This window comes from Scyliorhinus canicula, chromosome 7, assembly GCF_902713615.1.
Source record: "Scyliorhinus canicula chromosome 7, sScyCan1.1, whole genome shotgun sequence".
In the NCBI taxonomy this organism is placed as follows: Eukaryota; Metazoa; Chordata; class Chondrichthyes; order Carcharhiniformes; family Scyliorhinidae; genus Scyliorhinus; species Scyliorhinus canicula.
The window spans coordinates 133,976,595-133,995,731 of NC_052152.1; the positions used below are offsets into that span (position 1 = coordinate 133,976,595).

Here is a 19,137-nt window from a genome sequence, read left to right on the forward strand (position 1 = left end):
AAAGCAGTGGATGTGGTGTACACGGATTTTAGTACGGCATTTGATAAGGTTCCCCATGGTAGGCTTATGCAGAAAGTAAGGAGGCATGGGATAGTGGGAAATTTGGCCAGTTGGATAATGAACTGGCTAACCGATAGAAGACAGAGAGTGGTGGTGGATGGCAAATATTCAGCCTGGAGCCCAGTTACCAGTGGCGTACCGCAGGGATCAGTCCTGGGTCCTCTGCTGTTTGTGATTTTCATTAATGACTTGGATGAGGGAGTTGAAGGGTGGGTCAGTAAATTTGCAGATTATATGAAGATTGGTGGAGTTGTGGATAGTGAGGAGGGCTGTTGTCGGCTTCAAAGAGACATAGATAGGATGCAGAGCTGGGCTGAGAAGTGGCAGATGGAGTTTAACCCTGACAAGTGTGAGGTTGTCCATTTTGGAAGGACAAATATGAATGCGGAATACAGGGTTAACGGTAGGGTTCTTGGCAACGTGGAGGAGCAGAGAGATCTTAGGGTCCATGTTCATAGATCTTTGAAAGTTGCCACTCAAGTGGATAGAGCTGTGAAGAAGGCCTATGGCGTGCGAGTGTTCATTAGCAGAAGGATTGAATTTAAGAGCTGTGAGGCGATGATGTAGCTGTACAAAAGCTTGGTAAGGCCACATTTGGAGTACTGTGTGCAGTTCTGGTCGCCTCATTTTAGGAAGGATGTGGAAGCTTTGGAAAAGGTGCAAAGGAGATTTACAAGAATATTGCCTGGAATGGAGAGTAGTCTTACGAGGAAAGGTTGAGGGTGCTAGGCCTTTTCTCATTAGAACGGAGAAGGATGAGAGGCGACTTGACAGAGGTTAATAAAATGATTAGGGGAATAGATAGAGTAGACAGTCAGAGACTTTTTCCCCGGGTGGAACAAACCATTACAAGGGGACATAAAATTAAGATGAATGGTGGAAGATATAGAGGGGATGTCAGAGGTAGGATCTTTCCTCAGAGAATAGTGGGGGCATGGAATGCACTGCCTGTGGAAGTAGTTGAGTCGGAAACATTTGGGATCTTCAAGCGGCTATTGGATAGGTACATGGATTACGGTAGAATGATGGGGTGTAGATTAATTTGTTCTTAATCTAGGACAAAAGTTCGGCACAACACTGTAGGCCAAAGGGCCTGTTCTGTGCTGTATTTTTCTATGTTCTATGTTCTTAATATCTCCTTAATTCTGAAGGCAGGCAAGAATCCTGAAGAGTGTGCACCCTATAGGCCAATGTTGCTACTGAATGTAGATTTAAATTTATTTTTACCCAATTCATATTTTTACAATTAAGGGGCAATTTAGTGTGGCCAATTCACCTACCCTGCACATTTTTGGGTTGAGGGGGAAAACCCACGCAAACACGGGGAGAATGTGCAAACTCCACACAGACAGTGACCCAGAGCCGGGATCGAACTGGGACCTCGGCGCCGTGAGGCACCAGGGCTAACCCACTGCGCCACCGTGCTGCCCATGTAGATTTTAAATTGTTGTCTAAGGTGTTGGGGCAACGCCTAGAAGGAATTCTCCCTATGATCATCCAGGGCGATTAGAGTGGGTTCATAAAGTGCCGGAATTGATGTAACAATGTCAGGAGTTTATTGACATCGCAGGTGGGCCCGGTAATTAGATGCTAAGTGTTGCAACTGCGCGCAACGCTGATTTGGTGGGGATGGAGCGTCGCGTCCCGGCGTCAGGAGCTATTCTCCGCCCAATCGCCATTGCCAGACTCCTATTTATTGACTACAGCTCAGCCTTCAACACCATTATTCCTACGAAACTCATCTCCAAACTCCATGGCCTGGGCCTCGACTTCACCCTCTGCGACTGGATCCTGAACTTCCCAACCCACAGGCCACAATTAGTAAGGATAGGCAACAACACCTCCTCCACAATCATCCTCAACACCGGTGTGCTCCACAAGGCTGTGTGTTCAGTCCCCTACTATATTCCTTATACACCTATGCCTGTGAGGCCAAATTCCCCACCAACTCCATTTTCAAATTTACTGATGACACCACCGTAGTGGGTCGGATCTCAAACAATGACAGGACAGAGTACAGGAATGAGATAGAGAATCTGGTGAACTGGTGCAACGACAATAATCTCTCCTTCAAGGTCAACAAAACGAAGGAGATTGTCATTGTCTTCAGGAAGCGTAGTGGAGAACATGCCCCTGTCTACATCAATGGGAACAAAATAGAAAAGGTCGAGAGCTTCAAGTTTTTAGGTGTCCAGATCACCAACAGCCTGTCCTGGTCCCCCCATGCCGACACTATAGTTAAGAAAGCCCACCAACGACTTGACTTTCTCAGAAGACTAAGGAAATTTGGTATGTCAGCTACGGCTCTCACCAACCGTTACAGATGCATCATAGAAAGCATTCTTTCTGGTTGTATCACAGCTTGGTATGGAGCCTACTCTGCCCAAGACCCCAGGTAACTACAAACTGTCGTGAATTTAGCCCAATCCATCACACAAACCAGCATCCCATCCATTGACTCTGTCTACAATTCCCACTGCCTCGGAAAGGCAGCCAGCATTATTAAGGACCCCGCACCTCAGGCATACTCTCTTCCACCTTCTTCCTTCAGGAAAAAGATACCAAAGTTTGAGGTCACGTACCAACCGACTCAAGAACAGCTTCTTCCCTACTGCCATCAGACTTTTGAATGACTTTTGAAAACTTCCTATTAAGTTTTCTCTACACCTTGCTATGACTGTAACATTACATTCTGTAGTCTCTCCTTCCTTCCCTCTGCATGGTATGCATTGTTTGTACAGCATGCAAGAAACAATACTTTTCACTATATACTAATACATGTGACAATAATAAATCAAGTCAAATCAAAGAGACATGCCAGATCGAGGCATTACATCTGACCTCACGCTCAACTTCGCCAAAAGGCCAAGAAGCAATGAAAATCCTATAATTATCAACGCTCTAAGGAGTATGGAGGATGGTCCATCAGCTGGATGGGAGATCAAAATTTATTCCCACTCTCTCTCCCATTCAGGGTAACCCGAATTTCTCATCAGGTCTTATGGACCATGGACTCGTTATCTGGAGGGATAGAGAGATATTTGGAGGTTGGAAGACATGTTTAGTGGGGCCTCTTTGTAATCTTTTCAGCAGCTACATCAACAATTTGATATCACAAGATATTCCTTTTTCAAATATTTGCAACTCAGAGACGGATACGATGTTGTGGGCATCACAGAGACGTGGCTGCAAGGGGATCAGGGCTGGGATCTAAATATACAAGGATATGTGTCCTATCGCAAGGACAGGCAGATGGGTAAAGATGGCAGGGTTGCATTGTTAGTAAGGAATTAAATTAAATCAATAGCAAGAAGCGATATAGAATCAAAAGGCCTAGAATCTGTATGGGTAGAGTTGAGGTAGAAAGACCCTGATGAGAGTTATCTGCAGGTCGGAGCAGTAGTCAGGATGTGGGGCAGAAAATAAATCTGGAGATAGAAAAGGCATTTCTGGAGATAGAAAAGGAAATATTACAATAGTCATGGGGGACTTCAATGTGCAAGTGGACTGGGAAAATCAGGTTGGTAGTGGATCCCAAGAAAAGGAATTTGTGGAATGTCTAAGAGATGTTTTTTTGGAGCAGCTTGTGACAGAGCCCACTAGGAAACAGGCAATTCTGGATTTGGTGATGTGTAATGAGGCAGACTTGATTTGGGAACTGAAGGAGAAGGAATCCATAAGGGGCAGTGACCACAATATGATAGAATTTACCCTGCAGTTCGAGAGGGAGAAGCTGGATTAGATGTAACGGTATTACAATTAAAGGTAACTACAAAGGTACGAGGGAGGAACCGGCCAGAGTTGATTGGACGGGAAGACAGTGGAACAGCAATGGCAGGAGGTTTTAGGGGTTATTCGGGATGCATAACATAAATTCAACGCAAGGAGGAGGAAATATGCTAAGGGGAGGACAAAGCATCCATGGCTGATGAGGGAAGTCAAGGACAACATAAAAGCAAAAGAAAACGCATCCAAGGTGGCGAGGATTAGTGACAAGCCAGATGATTGGGAAGCCTTTAAAAGCGAGCAGAGGGGTGGCAGGTGGCACTGTGGTTAGCACTGCTGCTCCATGGCGCCGGGGACCTGTGTTCGATCCCGGCGCCGAGTCACTGTCCGTGTGGAGTTTATGCATTCACCCTGTGTCTGTGTGGGTCTCACCCCCACAAGCCCAAAGATGTGCAGGGTGAGTAGATTGGCCACGCTAAATTCCGTCGTAATTGGGAAAAAAAAGAATTTGAGTACTCTAAATTTTAAAAAAGCAAGCAGAGGACAACTAAAAAAAGCAATAAGGGGTGAGAAGATGAAAAGTGTGAGAAAGTTAGCCAGTAATATAAAAGAAGATAGGAAGTGTTTTTTTCAATATGTAAAAGGTAAGAGAAGGGCAAGAATAGACATTGGACCACTGGAAAATGAGGCTGGAGAAGAGTAAATAGGAAACAAAGAAATGGAAGAGGAACTGAATAGTTACTTTACATCAGTCTTCACCATGGAAGACACCAGTGGGATGTCAGAGCTCCAGGAGAATCAGGGAGCAGAGGTGAGCGCAGTGGCCATTACTAAGGAGAAAGTTTTGGAGAAACTGAAAAGGTCTGACGGTGGATAAATCACCCTGGTCCGGATGGACTACACTCCAAGATTCTAAAAGAGATAGCTGAAGAAATTGTGGAGGCATTGGTGGTGGTCTTTCAGGAATCGCTGGACTGTAAAATACCTAATGTAACACCCTTGTTTATGAAGGGAGGGAGGCAGAAGATGGGAAATTATAGGCCGGTTAGCCTGACTTCAATCATTGGTAAGATATTAGAGTACATTATTAAAGATGAGATTGCGGAATACTTGGAAGTGCATGATAAAATAGGACTGAGTCAGCATGGACTCGTCAAGGGAAGGTCATGTCTGATAAGTCTGTTAGAATTCTATGAGGAAGTAAGAAGGAAGTTCGACAAAGGAACCATTGGACGTGATCTATTTAGATTTCCAGAAGGCCTTTGACAAGGTGCCTTATTGGAGGTTGTTAAATAAGTTACGAGGCAATGGTGTTAAAGATACTGGCATGGATAGAAGATTGGCTGACTGGCAGAAGGCAGAGAGTGGGGAAAAGGGGTCTTTTCCAGGATGGCAGCCGGTGACTAGTGGTGTGCCTTAGGGGTCGGTGTTGGGCCCACAACCTTTCACAATATATATTAACGATCTGGAAGAAGGAACTGAAGGCACTGTAGCTAAGTTTGCAGATGATACAAAGATATACAGGGACAGGCAATATTGAGGAAGCAGAGAAGCAGAAGGACTTGGACAGGCTCGGAGAGTGGGCAAAGAAGTGGCAGATGGAATACAATGTAGAAAAGTGTGAGGTTGTGCACTTTGGTAGGAAGAATGGCAGCATAGAGTATTTTCTAAATTGGAAAAGGCTTAGGAAATCAGAAGCACAAAGGGACTTAGGAGTCCTTGTTCAAGCTTCTCTTAAGGTTAACGTACCGGTTCAGTTGACAGTTGGGAAGACAAATACAATGTTCACATTCATGTCAAGTGGGCTAGAATACAAGAGGAGGTATGTACTTCTGAGGCTGTATAAGGCTCTGGTCAGACCCCATTCGGAGTAATGTGAGCAGTTTCGGGCCTGTTTCGAAGGAAGGATTTGGTGGCCTTGGAAAGGCTCCAGAGGAGGTTCACAAGAATGATCCACGAAATGAAGAGCTTGTCATATGAGGAGCAGTTGAAGACTGTGTGTGTACTCATTGGACTTTAGAAGGATGAGGATCCTACTGAAACTTACAGGATACTGCGTGGTCTGGATAGAGCTGACGTGGAGAGGATGTTTCCACGAGTAGAAAAAACTAGAACCAGAGGATACAGCCTCAGACCATCCTTTAAAACAGAGACGAGGAGGAATTTCTACAGCCAGAGGGTGGTGAATCTGTGGAACTTTTGCCAGAAGGCTGTGGAGGCCAAATCACTGAGTGTTTTTAAGACAGATATAGATAGATTCTTGATTAATAAGGGGTTTAGGGGGCGGCACGGCAGCGCAGTGGTTAGCATTGCTGCCTACAGCGCTAAGGTCCCGGTTCAACCCCAGGTCACTGTCTGTGTGATGTTTGCACGTTCTCCCCGTGTCTCCGTGGGTTTCACCCCACAACCCACAGATGTGTAGGTTAGGTGGATTGGCAATCCTAAATTGCCCATTAATTGGAAAAAAAAATTATATTTTACAAAAATAAGGGGTTCAGGGTTTATGGGGAGAAGGCAGGAGAATGGGGACGAGAGAAATGTGAGCCATGATTGAATAACAGAGCAAACTCAATGGGCCCAGTGGCCTAATTTTGCTCTTATCTCTTATGGCCTTATCCTTAAAAAGACGACTAAGCATCTTGATGCTTCTGTCTCCCTAGTGGCAAAAATCCTGATCTCGGCGGAATCTTAGCAATTAATCAGCAGATTTATGACACTTTTTGTTCTAGATCATGTAGGAGTCTACTAGAAACCCTGCAGTCTTGGGAAAAATACTTCATGGTGAATATTGATGAGGAGGTCTGTGTAATATATGGCAAAATGCCAATAGAATCTACGTCTGTAATAGAACAGCACTCAATTCAAAATATTACACCTCCTGCATACCACACCAAGCTTCAGACACAGGTTTGACCCTTCTATATCCTCACTGTGCTAAAAGTGTAAGGTAGTTGAGCGAGATTACACAAAGTGTGTGTAGTCCTGTGTTAAAATTAAATCCTACTGGTCTGGTGAATTTAGGAGCTTGAAAAGATATTCAGTACTGCCTTTGAATGTGATTCTTTATTACCAATTCTAGGGTTGCCAGACAGGAGAATCATTGTAGTTAATGAAAAATATCCTAGCTTTTGAGGCATGGAAGAATATCTTTTGCTCCTGGATTTGTGATAAATATCCTTCAATTCAGAATTGGCATAAAATTATGAAATGTATCCCTATGGAACCCCTCTACTCTGTTCTAAATCGGATGCATTCTGAAATGTATGGGGCCCCTATCTCAAATCTATTTGTTCCGTAATGTCTGATTTGTTCCTACAAGGTTTTCCATAAGTTATGTAGCAGTCTTGAACTCACTACAATTGAAGGTGCGCATTATATTACCATGTTTACAGAGCTTTACCCCAGCCTGTAGCTCCAGGTTTTTCAAACTGTGGTTCGTGACCCACGGGTGGGTCTCAGAACAATCGGCCGCACGCTCCCGAATGTGGAGAAGCGCTAAATGGCTGTAAATGTCTTTGAAGAATGCCAGCCGCCCCGCGCATGCATGCCCCTAAGGTGGATCCAGCAGTACGCAGACCCAAGATCCGAGGCACGCTCCCTGTGTTGTTCACTCACTCAGCCATTGCATTGCTCTTCCCCAGCAGCCCGTCTGGGGTCCGTTCCAGCCCCGTTCTGCTCTCAGAGCCGCACCTTCACTCACCATGGCTAACGTGCGTATTCCTCATAACTCGGAGAGCGGCCTGGATCCCAGTGAAGCAGACCGCCTCCTCCTGACGTCACCGCACTGTCTCAGTACCAAATTTTCTTCTTTTTTAAAAAAAACTTTAGAGTTCACAATTAATTTTTTCCAATTAAGGGGCAATTTAGCGTGGCCAATCCACCTGGCCTGCACATCTTTGGGTTGTGGGGGCAAAACCCACGCAAACATGGGGAGAATATGCAAACTCCACACAGACAGTGACTCAGATAGAACCTGGGATCTCAGCACCGTGAGGCTGCAGGGCTAACCCACTACGCCACCGTGCAGCCCGTACCAAATTTTCTTTTAATTAAAAATGCCTGTCGCAACTGGCCTTTAAATATACAGGATGGCATTTTCCCACCAGAAGCTGTGGCAGAGAGCAGTTCACGCGTCCGGGACATACACTGACATCACGCGCTCTGCACGTTTGTGCTTTTGCCGCAACATCATAGGAAAGATTCCTCCATTTTCAAGCAAAGCAACAGGAGAACTGAAGATGAGATTGTTTTGAACAAAGAAAAGACTAAAATCAGGATCAAAGCATTACAAAGATGATTTCTTGAGCTATGGCTTTGTTAGTTATGCCAATGCAAATCAGGATGCACAGCCAGCCCATGTGTGTTATATGCAGGGAAAATCTGGCAAATGGGAGTTTAAAACGCTCAAAACTTCAAAGGAATTGAAGGCGAGTTAGAGGACAAACTTCTTGATTCATTTTTCAAAAGATGCAGTGAGAACTTGTAACATCTGCTGAAGTCCCTAGCAGAAATGTAACATTGAATGACGAAGCAAGCGAGAGCGTGAGGACTAAGCCGGCTCACCTATTGCATTAAAGGTAAGTGAAAATGGTGGGTCGTGAAGGTCAGCCGGAGTGGGTCACAAAGGTGGGCCGGATGATAAAAGTGGATCCCGGGAAACAACATTTGAAAACAGTGCTCTCGCCTTTCCCTTCGTTGTTTTTCATTGCACAATCTGAGGCACAAATTTAATAATTAAGCTGAACCAATTGTGTTGTTCTCCAGTCCTTTCTGTAATCGTGTACGGAGAAGCATTTATACCGTACTGTACCTGTTTTGAGGGATTGTTGCATTATTGTAAAACTGGAAAAACTCTGATATGTTCACAAAAAATAAGGGGTCTCCCATTTAAGAGAGATGAGAAATTTTATCTCGGAGGGTCTTTGGTCCATGAAATTCTCTTCCCCAGAGCGCAGTGGAGACATGGTTATTGAATATTTTTAAGGTTGAGCTACATGGATTCTTCATTGATAAGGAAGTCAAGCTTTATGCTGGGAAAATAGGACAACGGAGCTAAGGATACAATCAGATCTGCCATGATCTTATCAAATGGCAGAATTTGACAGCACAAAAAGAGCTGCCCATGGTGTCTGTGCTGGCCATCAAACACCGAGGTATTCTAACCCCATTTTACAGCTCTAGGTCCGTAGCCTTGTATGCGGTGGCTCATTTAAAGTGTTCATCTAAATGCTTCTTCCCACCTGTCCTCCAAATACTGAGTTCCAGATTTCCACCACCGTCTGGTGAAAAGGTTTTTCCTCAAATTCCCTCCAACTCTCCTGCTGCGCCCTTAAATCTATGCCTCCCCCCAATTACTTTTTTTTAAATTTAGAGTACCCAATTGTTTTTTATCCCATTATTAAGGGGCAACTTAGCACGTTCAATCCACCAAACCTGCACATCTTTGGGTTGCGGGGGCGAAACCCACACAGACATGGGGAGAATGTGCAAACTCCACACGGACAGGACAGGGATTCAAAACTTGGTCCTCAGCGCCGCAGACCCAGTTCTAACCACTGCGCCCCCCCCCCCCCCCCCCCCCAATTATTGACTCCTCTACTAAGAGGAAAAGTTGCTTCCTATCTGGCCGAATTGCCTATTGCTAATTCATGTATTGATATGCAGAGGGGGCAGAGGGCCTGGTTCAGAATGGAGTGAGGATAAAAGGACACTGGGCAAGAAAGAGAGGGCTGGGGGGGGAGAGGCAGACGGACGGGGGGGGCAGACGGACGGGCGGGGGGGGCAGACGGACGGGCGGGGGGGGCAGACGGACGGGCGGGGGGGGCAGACGGACGGGCGGGGGGGGCAGACGGACGGGCGGGGGGGGCAGACGGACGGGCGGGGGGGCAGACGGACGGGCGGGGGGGGCAGACGGACGGGCGGGGGGGGCAGACGGACGGACGGGGGGGGCAGACGGACGGACGGGAGGGGGCAGACGGACGGACGGGGGGGGGGCAGACGGACGGACGGGGGGGGGGGGGCGGACGGACGGACGGGGGGGGCAGACGGACGGACGGGGGGGCAGACGGACGGGGGGGGGCAGACGGACGGGGGGGGGCAGACGGACGGGGGGGGGCAGACGGACGGGGGGGGCAGACGGACGGGGGGGGGGCAGACGGACGGGGGGGGGCAGACGGACGGGGGGGGGGCAGACGGACGGGGGGGCAGACGGACGGGGGGGGGCAGGAAGGACGGGGGGGGGCAGACGGACGGGGGGGGCAGACGGACGGGGGGGGCAGACGGACGGGGGGGGGCAGACGGACGGGGGGGGCAGACGGACGGGGGGGGCAGACGGACGGGGGGGCAGACGGACGGGGGGGAGGCAGACGGACGGGGGGGAGGCAGACGGACGGGGGGGGAACAGACGGACGGGGGGGGAACAGACGGACGGGGGGGGGGACAGACGGACGGGGGGGGGACAGACGGACGGGGGGGGGACAGACGGATGGACGGGGGGGCAGACGGACGGAAGGGGGGGGGGGGAGACGGACGGACGGGGGGGGCAGACGGACGGACGGGGGGGCAGACGGACGGACGGGGGGGGGCAGACGGACGGACGGGGGGGGGCAGACGGACAGACGGGGGGGCAGACGGACGGACGGGGGGGCAGACGGGACGGACGGGGGGGGCAGACGGACGGACGGGGGGGCAGACGGATGGGGGGGCAGACGGATGGGGGGGGCAGACGGACGGGGGGGCAGACGGACGGACGGGGGGGGGGCAGACGGACGGACGGGGGGGGCAGACGGACGGACGGGGGGGGCAGACGGACGGACGGGGGGGGCAGACGGACGGACGGGGGGCAGACGGACGGGGGGGGCAGACGGACGGGGGGGGGCAGACGGACGGGGGGGGGGCAGACGGACGGGGGGGGCAGACGGACGGGGGGGCAGACGGGACGGGGGGGGGCAGACGGACGGGGGGGGGCAGACGGACGGACGGGGCAGACGGACAGGGGGGGCAGACGGACGGGGGGCAGACGGACGGGGGGGGGCAGACGGACGGGGGGGAGGGGGGGCAGACGGACGGGAGGGAGGGGGGGCAGACGGGAGGGAGGGGGGCAGGAGGACGGGCAGGGGGCAGGAGGACGGGCAGGGGGCAGGAGGACGGGCAGGGGGCAGGAGATCGGGCAGGGGGCAGGAGGACGGGCAGGGGGCAGGAGGACGGGCAGGAGGACGGGCAGGGGCAGGAGGACAGGCAGGGGGCGGGAGGACAGGCAGGGGGCGAGAGGACGGGCAGGGGGCGGGAGGACGGGCAGGGGGCGGGAGGACGGGCAGGGGGCGGGAGGACGGGCAGGGGCGGGAGGACGGGCAGGGGGCGGGAGGACGGGCGGGACGACGGTCAGGGGGCAGGAGGACGGTCAGGGGGCGGGAGGACGGGCAGGGGGCGGGAGGACGGGCAGGCGGCGGGAGGACGGGCAGGGGGAGGACGGGCAGGCGGCGGGAGGACGGGCAGGGGGCGGGAGGACGGGCAGGGGGCGGGAGGACGGGCAGGGGGCGGGAGGACGGGCAGGGGGCGGGAGGACGGGCAGGAGGACGGGCAGGAGGACGGGCAGGGGGCGGGAGGACGGGGGGCAGAGGACAGGGGGACGGGGGCAGGGCAGGAGGACAGGGGGCAGGAAGGCAGGAGGACAGGAGGGCAGGAGGGCAGAGGGGCAGGGGGGCAGGAAGGCAGGGGGCAGGAGGACAGGGGGTAGGAGGGCAGGGGGTAGGAGGGCAGGGGGTAGGAGGGCAGGGGGTAGGAGGACAGGGGCCAGGAGGAGGGCAGGAGGCAGAAGGGGTCGGGGGACAAAGTGAAGACTTTGTCAAGGTGCGATATGCTGCAATTGGGGTTCTGCACGTCTATCAAACCTTCTATTGCTGACCACGCCCACTCTGTCGGCCCCACCTCCGACATCCGGGCCTCTCCCTCTTCCCCGCCCCCAGCACTGGCCCCGCCCCCAGCACTGGCCCGGCGCGGCGCTCTCTCACGCAGCCTTTCCGCCATTCGCGGTCTATCCTTAAAGAAATCAGCAACTGCATCCTCACCATGGAGCCATCCTGCTCTTCCCAGTCCGCCGCGCTCCCAAAATATTCATCGCTCATCCCTTTCCTCCGGAGCCCACCGCCGGCTCCGGCACTGACGCCGCTCGGACCGCTGCTTTCCCCCAGGCCGCTCATAGATGCAAAGAGCCGCTGACGGCAAATGCGGCCCCAGCTTGCAGCTGACCTCCAGCCACAGCGCCATCTGCAGCACAGGAGGAGCGTGCACTGTGATTGCTCGTTGAACAACAACTGTTTATATTTGTATAGCGTTTTTTAAATTATAATTGTTTTTTAATTTAGAGTACCAATTTATTTTTCCAATTTAGTGTGGCCAATCCACCTACCATGCACGTCTTTGAGTTGTGGGGGTGAAACCCACGCAGACACGGGGAGAGTGTGTCAAGCGCTTTTCACATTATAAAACTTCCTACGGCCTTCTTTCATTTTTAAAATTTAGAATAGCCTGCCCAACATGTTTGGTTTGTGGGGGGGAGAAACCCATGCAAACACAGGGAGAATGTGCAAACTCCACATGGACAGTGACCCAGTGCTGGATCGAACCTGGGACCTCAGCACCGTGAGTCAGCAGGGCTAATCACTGTGCCACCGTGCTGCCCTCCTAAGGCCTTTCATAAGAGAAAGCAACCAGATAAGATGAAGCAACCAGTTCATACAAAGACCTCTTTGGGCTGATCCCTAAAAATGTAATTAAATAATAAGAGTTATATGGAATTCCAGAGCTTACATTAGGGTTGGAAACCTTTTCAAAGCAAAGAGAGCCAATATCAGAAAAACCATTTCCATATGAAAATATACAACTGAATATTTTTTTAAAAATCTAGTGTATCCAATTCATTTTTTTTCCAATTAAGGGGCAATTTAGCATGTTCAATCCACTTACCTTGCACATCTTTGTGCCGAAACCCACGCAAACACGGAGAGAATGTGCAAACTCCACACAGACAGTGACCCAGAGCTGGGACCACGGCGTCATGAGGCAGCAGGGCTAACCACTGCACGACCCTGCTGCCCCTACTTAATATTATTGATAAGTGACATAATGGTCAATAATATATTGTACTCACAAACTTTATTTCATGGGACATTTTATTTAAAACAATGCCATATACAATAATGATCTGTTCAGAATGCCAGATGATTAAGTTGTTCATTCAAAGATTGTATTATTGATGAATCATACTGGTAGTCAGTACGATTGGATTGGATGATGATTGGATTTGTTTTGTTGTCACATGTACCGAAGTACTGTTCAGACAGGTCATTCCAAACATGAAAAAAAAACATAGGGCATACATAAATACACAATGTAAATACGCAGACACAAGCATCGGGTGACGCATACAGGAGTGCAATACTACTCAGTAGAGAAGATGTGTGAAGAGATCAGATCAGTCCATAAGATGGTCATTCAGAAGTCTGGCAATAGCGGGGAAGAAGCTGTTTTTGAATCTGTTAGTGTGTGTTCTCAGACTTGAATTTCCTGCCCAATGGAAGAAGGAGTAACCCGGGTGGGAGGGGCCTTTGATAAAGCTGCCCACTTTCTCAAGGCAACGGGAGGTGTTGACAGAGTCAATGGATGGGAGGCGGATTCGCATGATGGACTGGGCTATACTCACAACTCTAGTTTCTTACTGTCTTGGGCCGAGCAGTTGCCATACCAAGCTGTGATGCAGCCAGATAGGATGCTTTCTATGGTGCATCTGCAAAAATTGGTAAGAGTCAAAGTGGACAGGCCGAATTTCCTTAGTTTCCTGAGAAAGTATAGGCACTGTTGTGCTTTCTTGGTCGTACCATCAACATGGGTGGACCAGGATAGATTGTTGGTGATGTGCAGACCAGGAATTTGAAGCTGTCAACCATCTCCACCTCAGCACCATTGATGCAGGTTGGGGTGTGCGCGTTACTTTGCTTCCTGAAGTCAATGATCAGCTCTTTAGCTGACATTGAGGAAGAGATTGTTGTCGTTGCACCACTCCACTAGGTTCTCTATCTCCCTCCTGTACTCTGACTCATTGTTGTTCGAGATCCGACCCACTACGGTCGTGTCATCAGCAAACTTATGGACGGAGTTGATTGGAATCAAATTTTGCCAGACAGTAGTGTGTGTATAGGGAGTACAATAAGGAGCTAAGTATGCAGCCTTGCGAGGCCCCGGTGTTGAGGTCTCTCTTGGAGGAGGTGTTGTTGTTTATCCTTACTGATTGTGGTCTACGGGTCAGGAAGTTGAGGATCCAGTTGCAGAGAGAGGAGCCAAGTCCTACATTTTGGAGCTTTGACATGAACTTGGCTGGGATTATGGTGTTGAAGGTGGAGGTGTAGTCAATCAATAGGAGGCTGACATAGGAGTCCTTGTTGTCGAGATGTTCCAGGAATGAGCGTAGAGCCAGAGAGATGGCGTCTACTGTGGACCGGTTGTGGTGGTATGAGAATTACAGTGGATAAAGGCATTCTGGGAGTATGGAGTTGGTGTGTCTCATAACCAACCTCTCGAAGCACTTCATAATGATCGATGTTAAGGCCACGGACGGTAGTCATTGAGGCACGTTGCCTGGTTCTTCTTCGGCACCAGTATGATTGTGGTCTTCTTCAAACAGGTGGGAACCTTGGAAGGAGTAGGGAGAGGTTAAAGATGACCGCGAACACATCTGCCAGCTGGTCCGCACAGGCTCTGAGTGCCCGTTATGTTATTTAAGCCTTGCCAAAACCGATGAGAGTGTGTGACTCTAGCTTAGTCTTGGATTGTCTCTTGGCATCCCTGATGACTTTGCGGAGGTCATACCTGGATTTCCTGCATAGGTCAAGGTCGCTTGTCACGAACACCTCAGACCTGGTCTTCAGTAGGGCATGACTCTCCCGATTGAACCATGGTTTCTTCTTGGGGAGCGTACATACTACCTTTTTTGGCATGCAGTCTTCTTCACACATGCTGATGAATTCTGTGATAGTGGTGACATACTTGTTTAGGTTGGTCGTTGAGTTCTTAAATATGGACCAGTCCACTGACTCCAAGCGATCACATAGGAGCTCTTATGTTGCCTCGGACCAGTACTGCATGACCTTCTTACCCAGATTCGCTCGTTTCTGCTTGTATGCCGGAAGAAGGAGTACTGGAAGGAGGTTTTTCGGGTAATTTCCAAGTTGGTGTATGTGAAACTGGACCCGGGTCCCGGGGAGGCCATATTCGGGGTGTCAGACCAGCCAGGCTTGGAAAGGGGTGCGGAGGCAGATATCATAGCCTTTGCCTCGTTGATCACCCAAAGGCGGATCCTGTTGGGATGGAGAGCAGCCTCTCCACCCTGTGCCCTGGTGTGGCCGGGAGACCTGTTGGAATTCTTGACACTTGAGAAGGTTAAGTTTGAACTGAGGGGAAGCTCGGAGGGGTTCTACAATTCATAGGCATTATTCATTATGCACTTTCAAGAACTGGATAACATCGAACATTAGTGGGTGGGAGGGGGGAGGGGGGCTGTTTGTATTAAGGGTGACTATGGGTAATCCCTGATTCCTTTTTGTCAGTTGTTTATGTAAACATGCGGGCTAATGTTTGGGGGTTGGTGGGAGGATTGTGATCATTGTTATTGTTATGGGGATTGACATATTTGTTGCTGATTATTGTTGGTGGGTGTAAGTTTGGGAGAAAATGTGAAAAGGAGGAGAATAATTATATATTTTTTAAAAGAGAAACATATCAGCCATGATTGAATGGCGGAGCAGAATCGATCAGCCTAATTCTGCTCCTATGTCTTAGTCTTATGGGCTTCTGCTGCCTCTTTTCGCACGTTTCTTTGAACTCTGACCTCACCCCTCTCGTGCTGCTTTTGAACTCTCTGACCTCTTTCCTCTCACTTTTTTTAGTTTAAAAAGTTGTGTGTATTTTGGGAATGACAAAAAAGCCATATTCAGATCTCTACTGATCCATATTTGACTCAATGAGCTATTGGTTGTTGACCCATGGCTTCTGTCCTAGGCAGCTGAAGTCATGGCCAATAATGGTGGAATGATTAAAGTGGAAGATGCTTTGAATTGTGGCTTAGTTAGTCACACCATTGTTTCTAACTCAGAAGGTTGGAAGTTCAAACTTCATTCTGGGGCCTGAGTACAAAAACCAAGGATGACTCACCAGTGAAGCACTGGGAAAATGCTGCACTGCTGGAGGTGCTGTCTTTCGAAAAACTTGTTGAACCGAGGTCTTTTCTGTCTGCTTGGGCATGTCACTATTTTGAAGAAGAACAGGGAAGTTATCCCCAGTTTCCCTGGCCATTATATATCCCTCAATCAACATCACAATAATAAATCAACATTTATTTTTGTGTTTGTGGGAGTTTGCTGCTCAAAATTGCCTCATGTTTACAACAGTGACTCAATTTCAAGAGCACTTCATTAGCTGAAACACAATTTAAGGCATCCTGTGGTCATGAAAATCATAGCTGTCATGTCTGCGCTAGCTCTCTGAAGGAGTAATTCACCTTGTGCAGTAGTCTGCCTCAGCCCCATAGTCCTGTAAATATTTCCTTTTCAGATAATGACTGAACTCCCTTATGAAAACCTCAATTCACTCTACCTCCACCATACTCTCAGGCAGTGCGTTTCAGATCCTAACCACTTACTGTGTGAAAAAACATTTTTCTCAAATACGCCTTGCATATTTCCAATATGTAGATGATTTGTTTGCTATATTTGAATGTAAGAATTTTGGTACACGCCTTACAGGGTTCCATCCTGTGCTCAAATTATCCTTTGAAATGGAGCAGTCACAGAGCTCCCTTTTCTTGACGTGCTGGTTCAGTAATCTGCCAGGGGATGCTCTCGTACTGTCTACCACAAGCCTACCTTCACTGGTCCTAAATGGCCTACCCTGTATCTTTGAGGGTCTGACCCCTTGCTCACGAGCGCCCCACCAGCCAGAGGAAACACTATCCCTTCATCCACTCTGTCCAGTCCTGTCAGAACTTTATACATTGCAATGCGACCCCCTCTCATCCTTCTAAACTCCAGTGAATACAGACCTGGTCAGCACTGTTAGGACCCCCTCGGAGGTCACGGGGTGTGCACCATCTGGTTCCCCGTGACCTCCATGGAAAGTGAACATCCCCAGTAAACGGGGCACGGCTTCCCCCTTAACAGCGGGACCCTCTTAGTATAAAAACCCTGACCTGGACACAGGTCGAGGAGGAAAAGTCTCCGGGGAGTGGTAAGAAAAATAAATCTGTGTTCGTTTGTATCCCACCATCTGTCCACGTGTGTTCACTCCATCGGATTGTACACTGATGATGAGGTAAACTGGAGTTGCCTCAGGCACCATATACTACGTACCCGGACCACCTCGTTTAGGCCTCTGGAGGCCCCTATTCTATCAACCGAGATGCCGCATATTGGGAAGTTGGAGACGTTCGATGTGAGCACAGATGACTGGACCCAGTATATCGAACGTCTGCAGTATTTTTTCAGGATGATTGCAATTGTCGGGGACAAGCGGCAAACTGTGGCATTACTGGTGGCTGTCGGTGGGCCTACCTATAGGATCATAAAGAGCCTGACCCACCAGGATGCGCCAGATTCAAGGTCTTTTGCCGATTTGGTGGCCGAGGTTGGGGAACACTTTAACCCAAAACTCCTAATTATCGTCTACCACTTCAGTTTTTATATAACCACCCAGGCACATGTGGAGTCCAGCAGTAATTTTTCGAGCCATTATGAAAGCTTGCCGAACCCTGTGAGTTTGGTTCTACCTTAAACGAATCCCTGTGAGACCAGTTTGTCTGCGGCATCCACGACACAGCAATCCAGTGAAAACGGTTGGTCAAAACTCACCTAACCTTGTAGTGGGAGTAGAGATAGACATCTTCAGCGAAAGTGCGGAGCTGGGGGTGCAAGAGCTCCAAGGGGTAGTGGTTCTAAGTCTGGGATGACCAAACGAGCACCAGCCGGCTTTCCAAAGGCCCGAGGAATGGGACCCCCAAGAGTGGGGTGCATGCTGCAGAGAGTGGGGTGCATGCTGCAGAGAGTGGGGTGCATGCTGCAGAGAGTGGGGTGCATGCTGCAGAATGGGTTGCATGCTGCAGAGTGGGGTGCATGTGGCAGAAAGTGGGGTGCATGCTGCAGAGAGTGGGGTGCATGCTGCAGAGAGTGGGGTGCATGCTGCAGAGAGTGGGGTGCATGCGGCAGAGAGTGGGGTGCATGCGGCAGAGAGTGGGGTGCATGCGGCAGAGAGTGGGGTGCTTGCGGCAGAGAGTGGGGTGCTTGCGGCAGAGAGTGGGGTGCTTGCGGCAGAGAGTGGGGTGCTTGCGGCAGAGAGTGGGGTGCTTGCTGCAGAGAGTGGGGTGCATGCTGCAGAGAGTGGGGTGCATGCTGCAGATAGTGGGGTGCATGCTGTAGAGTGGGGTGCATGCTGCAGAGAGTGGGGTGCATGCTGCAGAATGGGTTGCATGCTGCAGAGTGGGGTGCATGTGGCAGAAAGTGGGGTGCATGCGGCAGAGAGTGGGGTGCATGCGGCAGAGAGTGGGGTGCATGCGGCAGAGAGTGGGGTGCATGCGGCAGAGAGGGGTGCATGCGGCAGAGTGGGGTGCTTGCGGCAGAGAGTGGGGTGCATGCGGCAGAGAGGGGTGCATGCGGCAGAGTGGGGTGCTTGCGGCAGAGAGTGGGGTGCTTGCGGCAGAGAGTGGGGTGCTTGCGGCAGAGAGTGGGGTGCTTGCGGCAGAGAGTGGGGTGCTTGCGGCAGAGAGTGGGGTGCTTGCGGCAGAGAGTGGGGTGCATGCGGCAGAGAGTGGGGTGCATGCTGCAGAGAGTGGGGTGCATGCTGCAGAGAGTGGGGTGCATGCTGCAGAGAGTGGGGTGCATGCTGCAGAGTGGGGTGCATGCTGCAGAGACGGAGGGCACCGCTGCAGAGAACCTAATAGCCGCCGAGACAGGTCTCCCGACCAGGGTACCCAGACTATGGTTACAGGCAGCCGAAGGGGCGCGGGGATCTGGGCCACAGATGGCCACACAAGGACCCCACACCTCACCGACCCGCCTGATGCAACTGCCGCCTTTGTGACTGGGCACACTATGTGGAGGTTGAAGATGACTCCAGTCAGCAACTGCATTGTGTGACTGCACCAAGGGTGGCCCCAATCCTGGTGATGCTGTTAGTTAATGGACATTAACAAATGAATGGAACACAATACCGGGGGGGGGGGGGGTAGTCTCTGTAGTCAGCCATCGCACATTTAACAAAATCCAGAGCGGCCCTCTGTGACCCGGCTGGCCATGTATATTCGGGGGCCGT

General features: G+C 50.6%; 1 protein-coding gene across 1 annotated transcript in view; it reads right to left on the bottom strand.

Annotated features, from left to right (window-relative positions):
• The window catches only part of nelfcd (negative elongation factor complex member C/D), an 89,814-nt gene extending 77,779 nt beyond the window's left edge, over positions 1-12,035 (bottom strand). Inside the window, exon 1 of the mRNA XM_038802968.1 lies at positions 11,853-12,035. Coding sequence (XP_038658896.1) covers positions 11,853-11,984 — 132 coding nt within the window. The 5' untranslated portion in view covers positions 11,985-12,035. The remainder of the gene's footprint in view (positions 1-11,852) is intronic.
• Between the last annotated feature and the right edge of the window lie 7,102 nt (positions 12,036-19,137).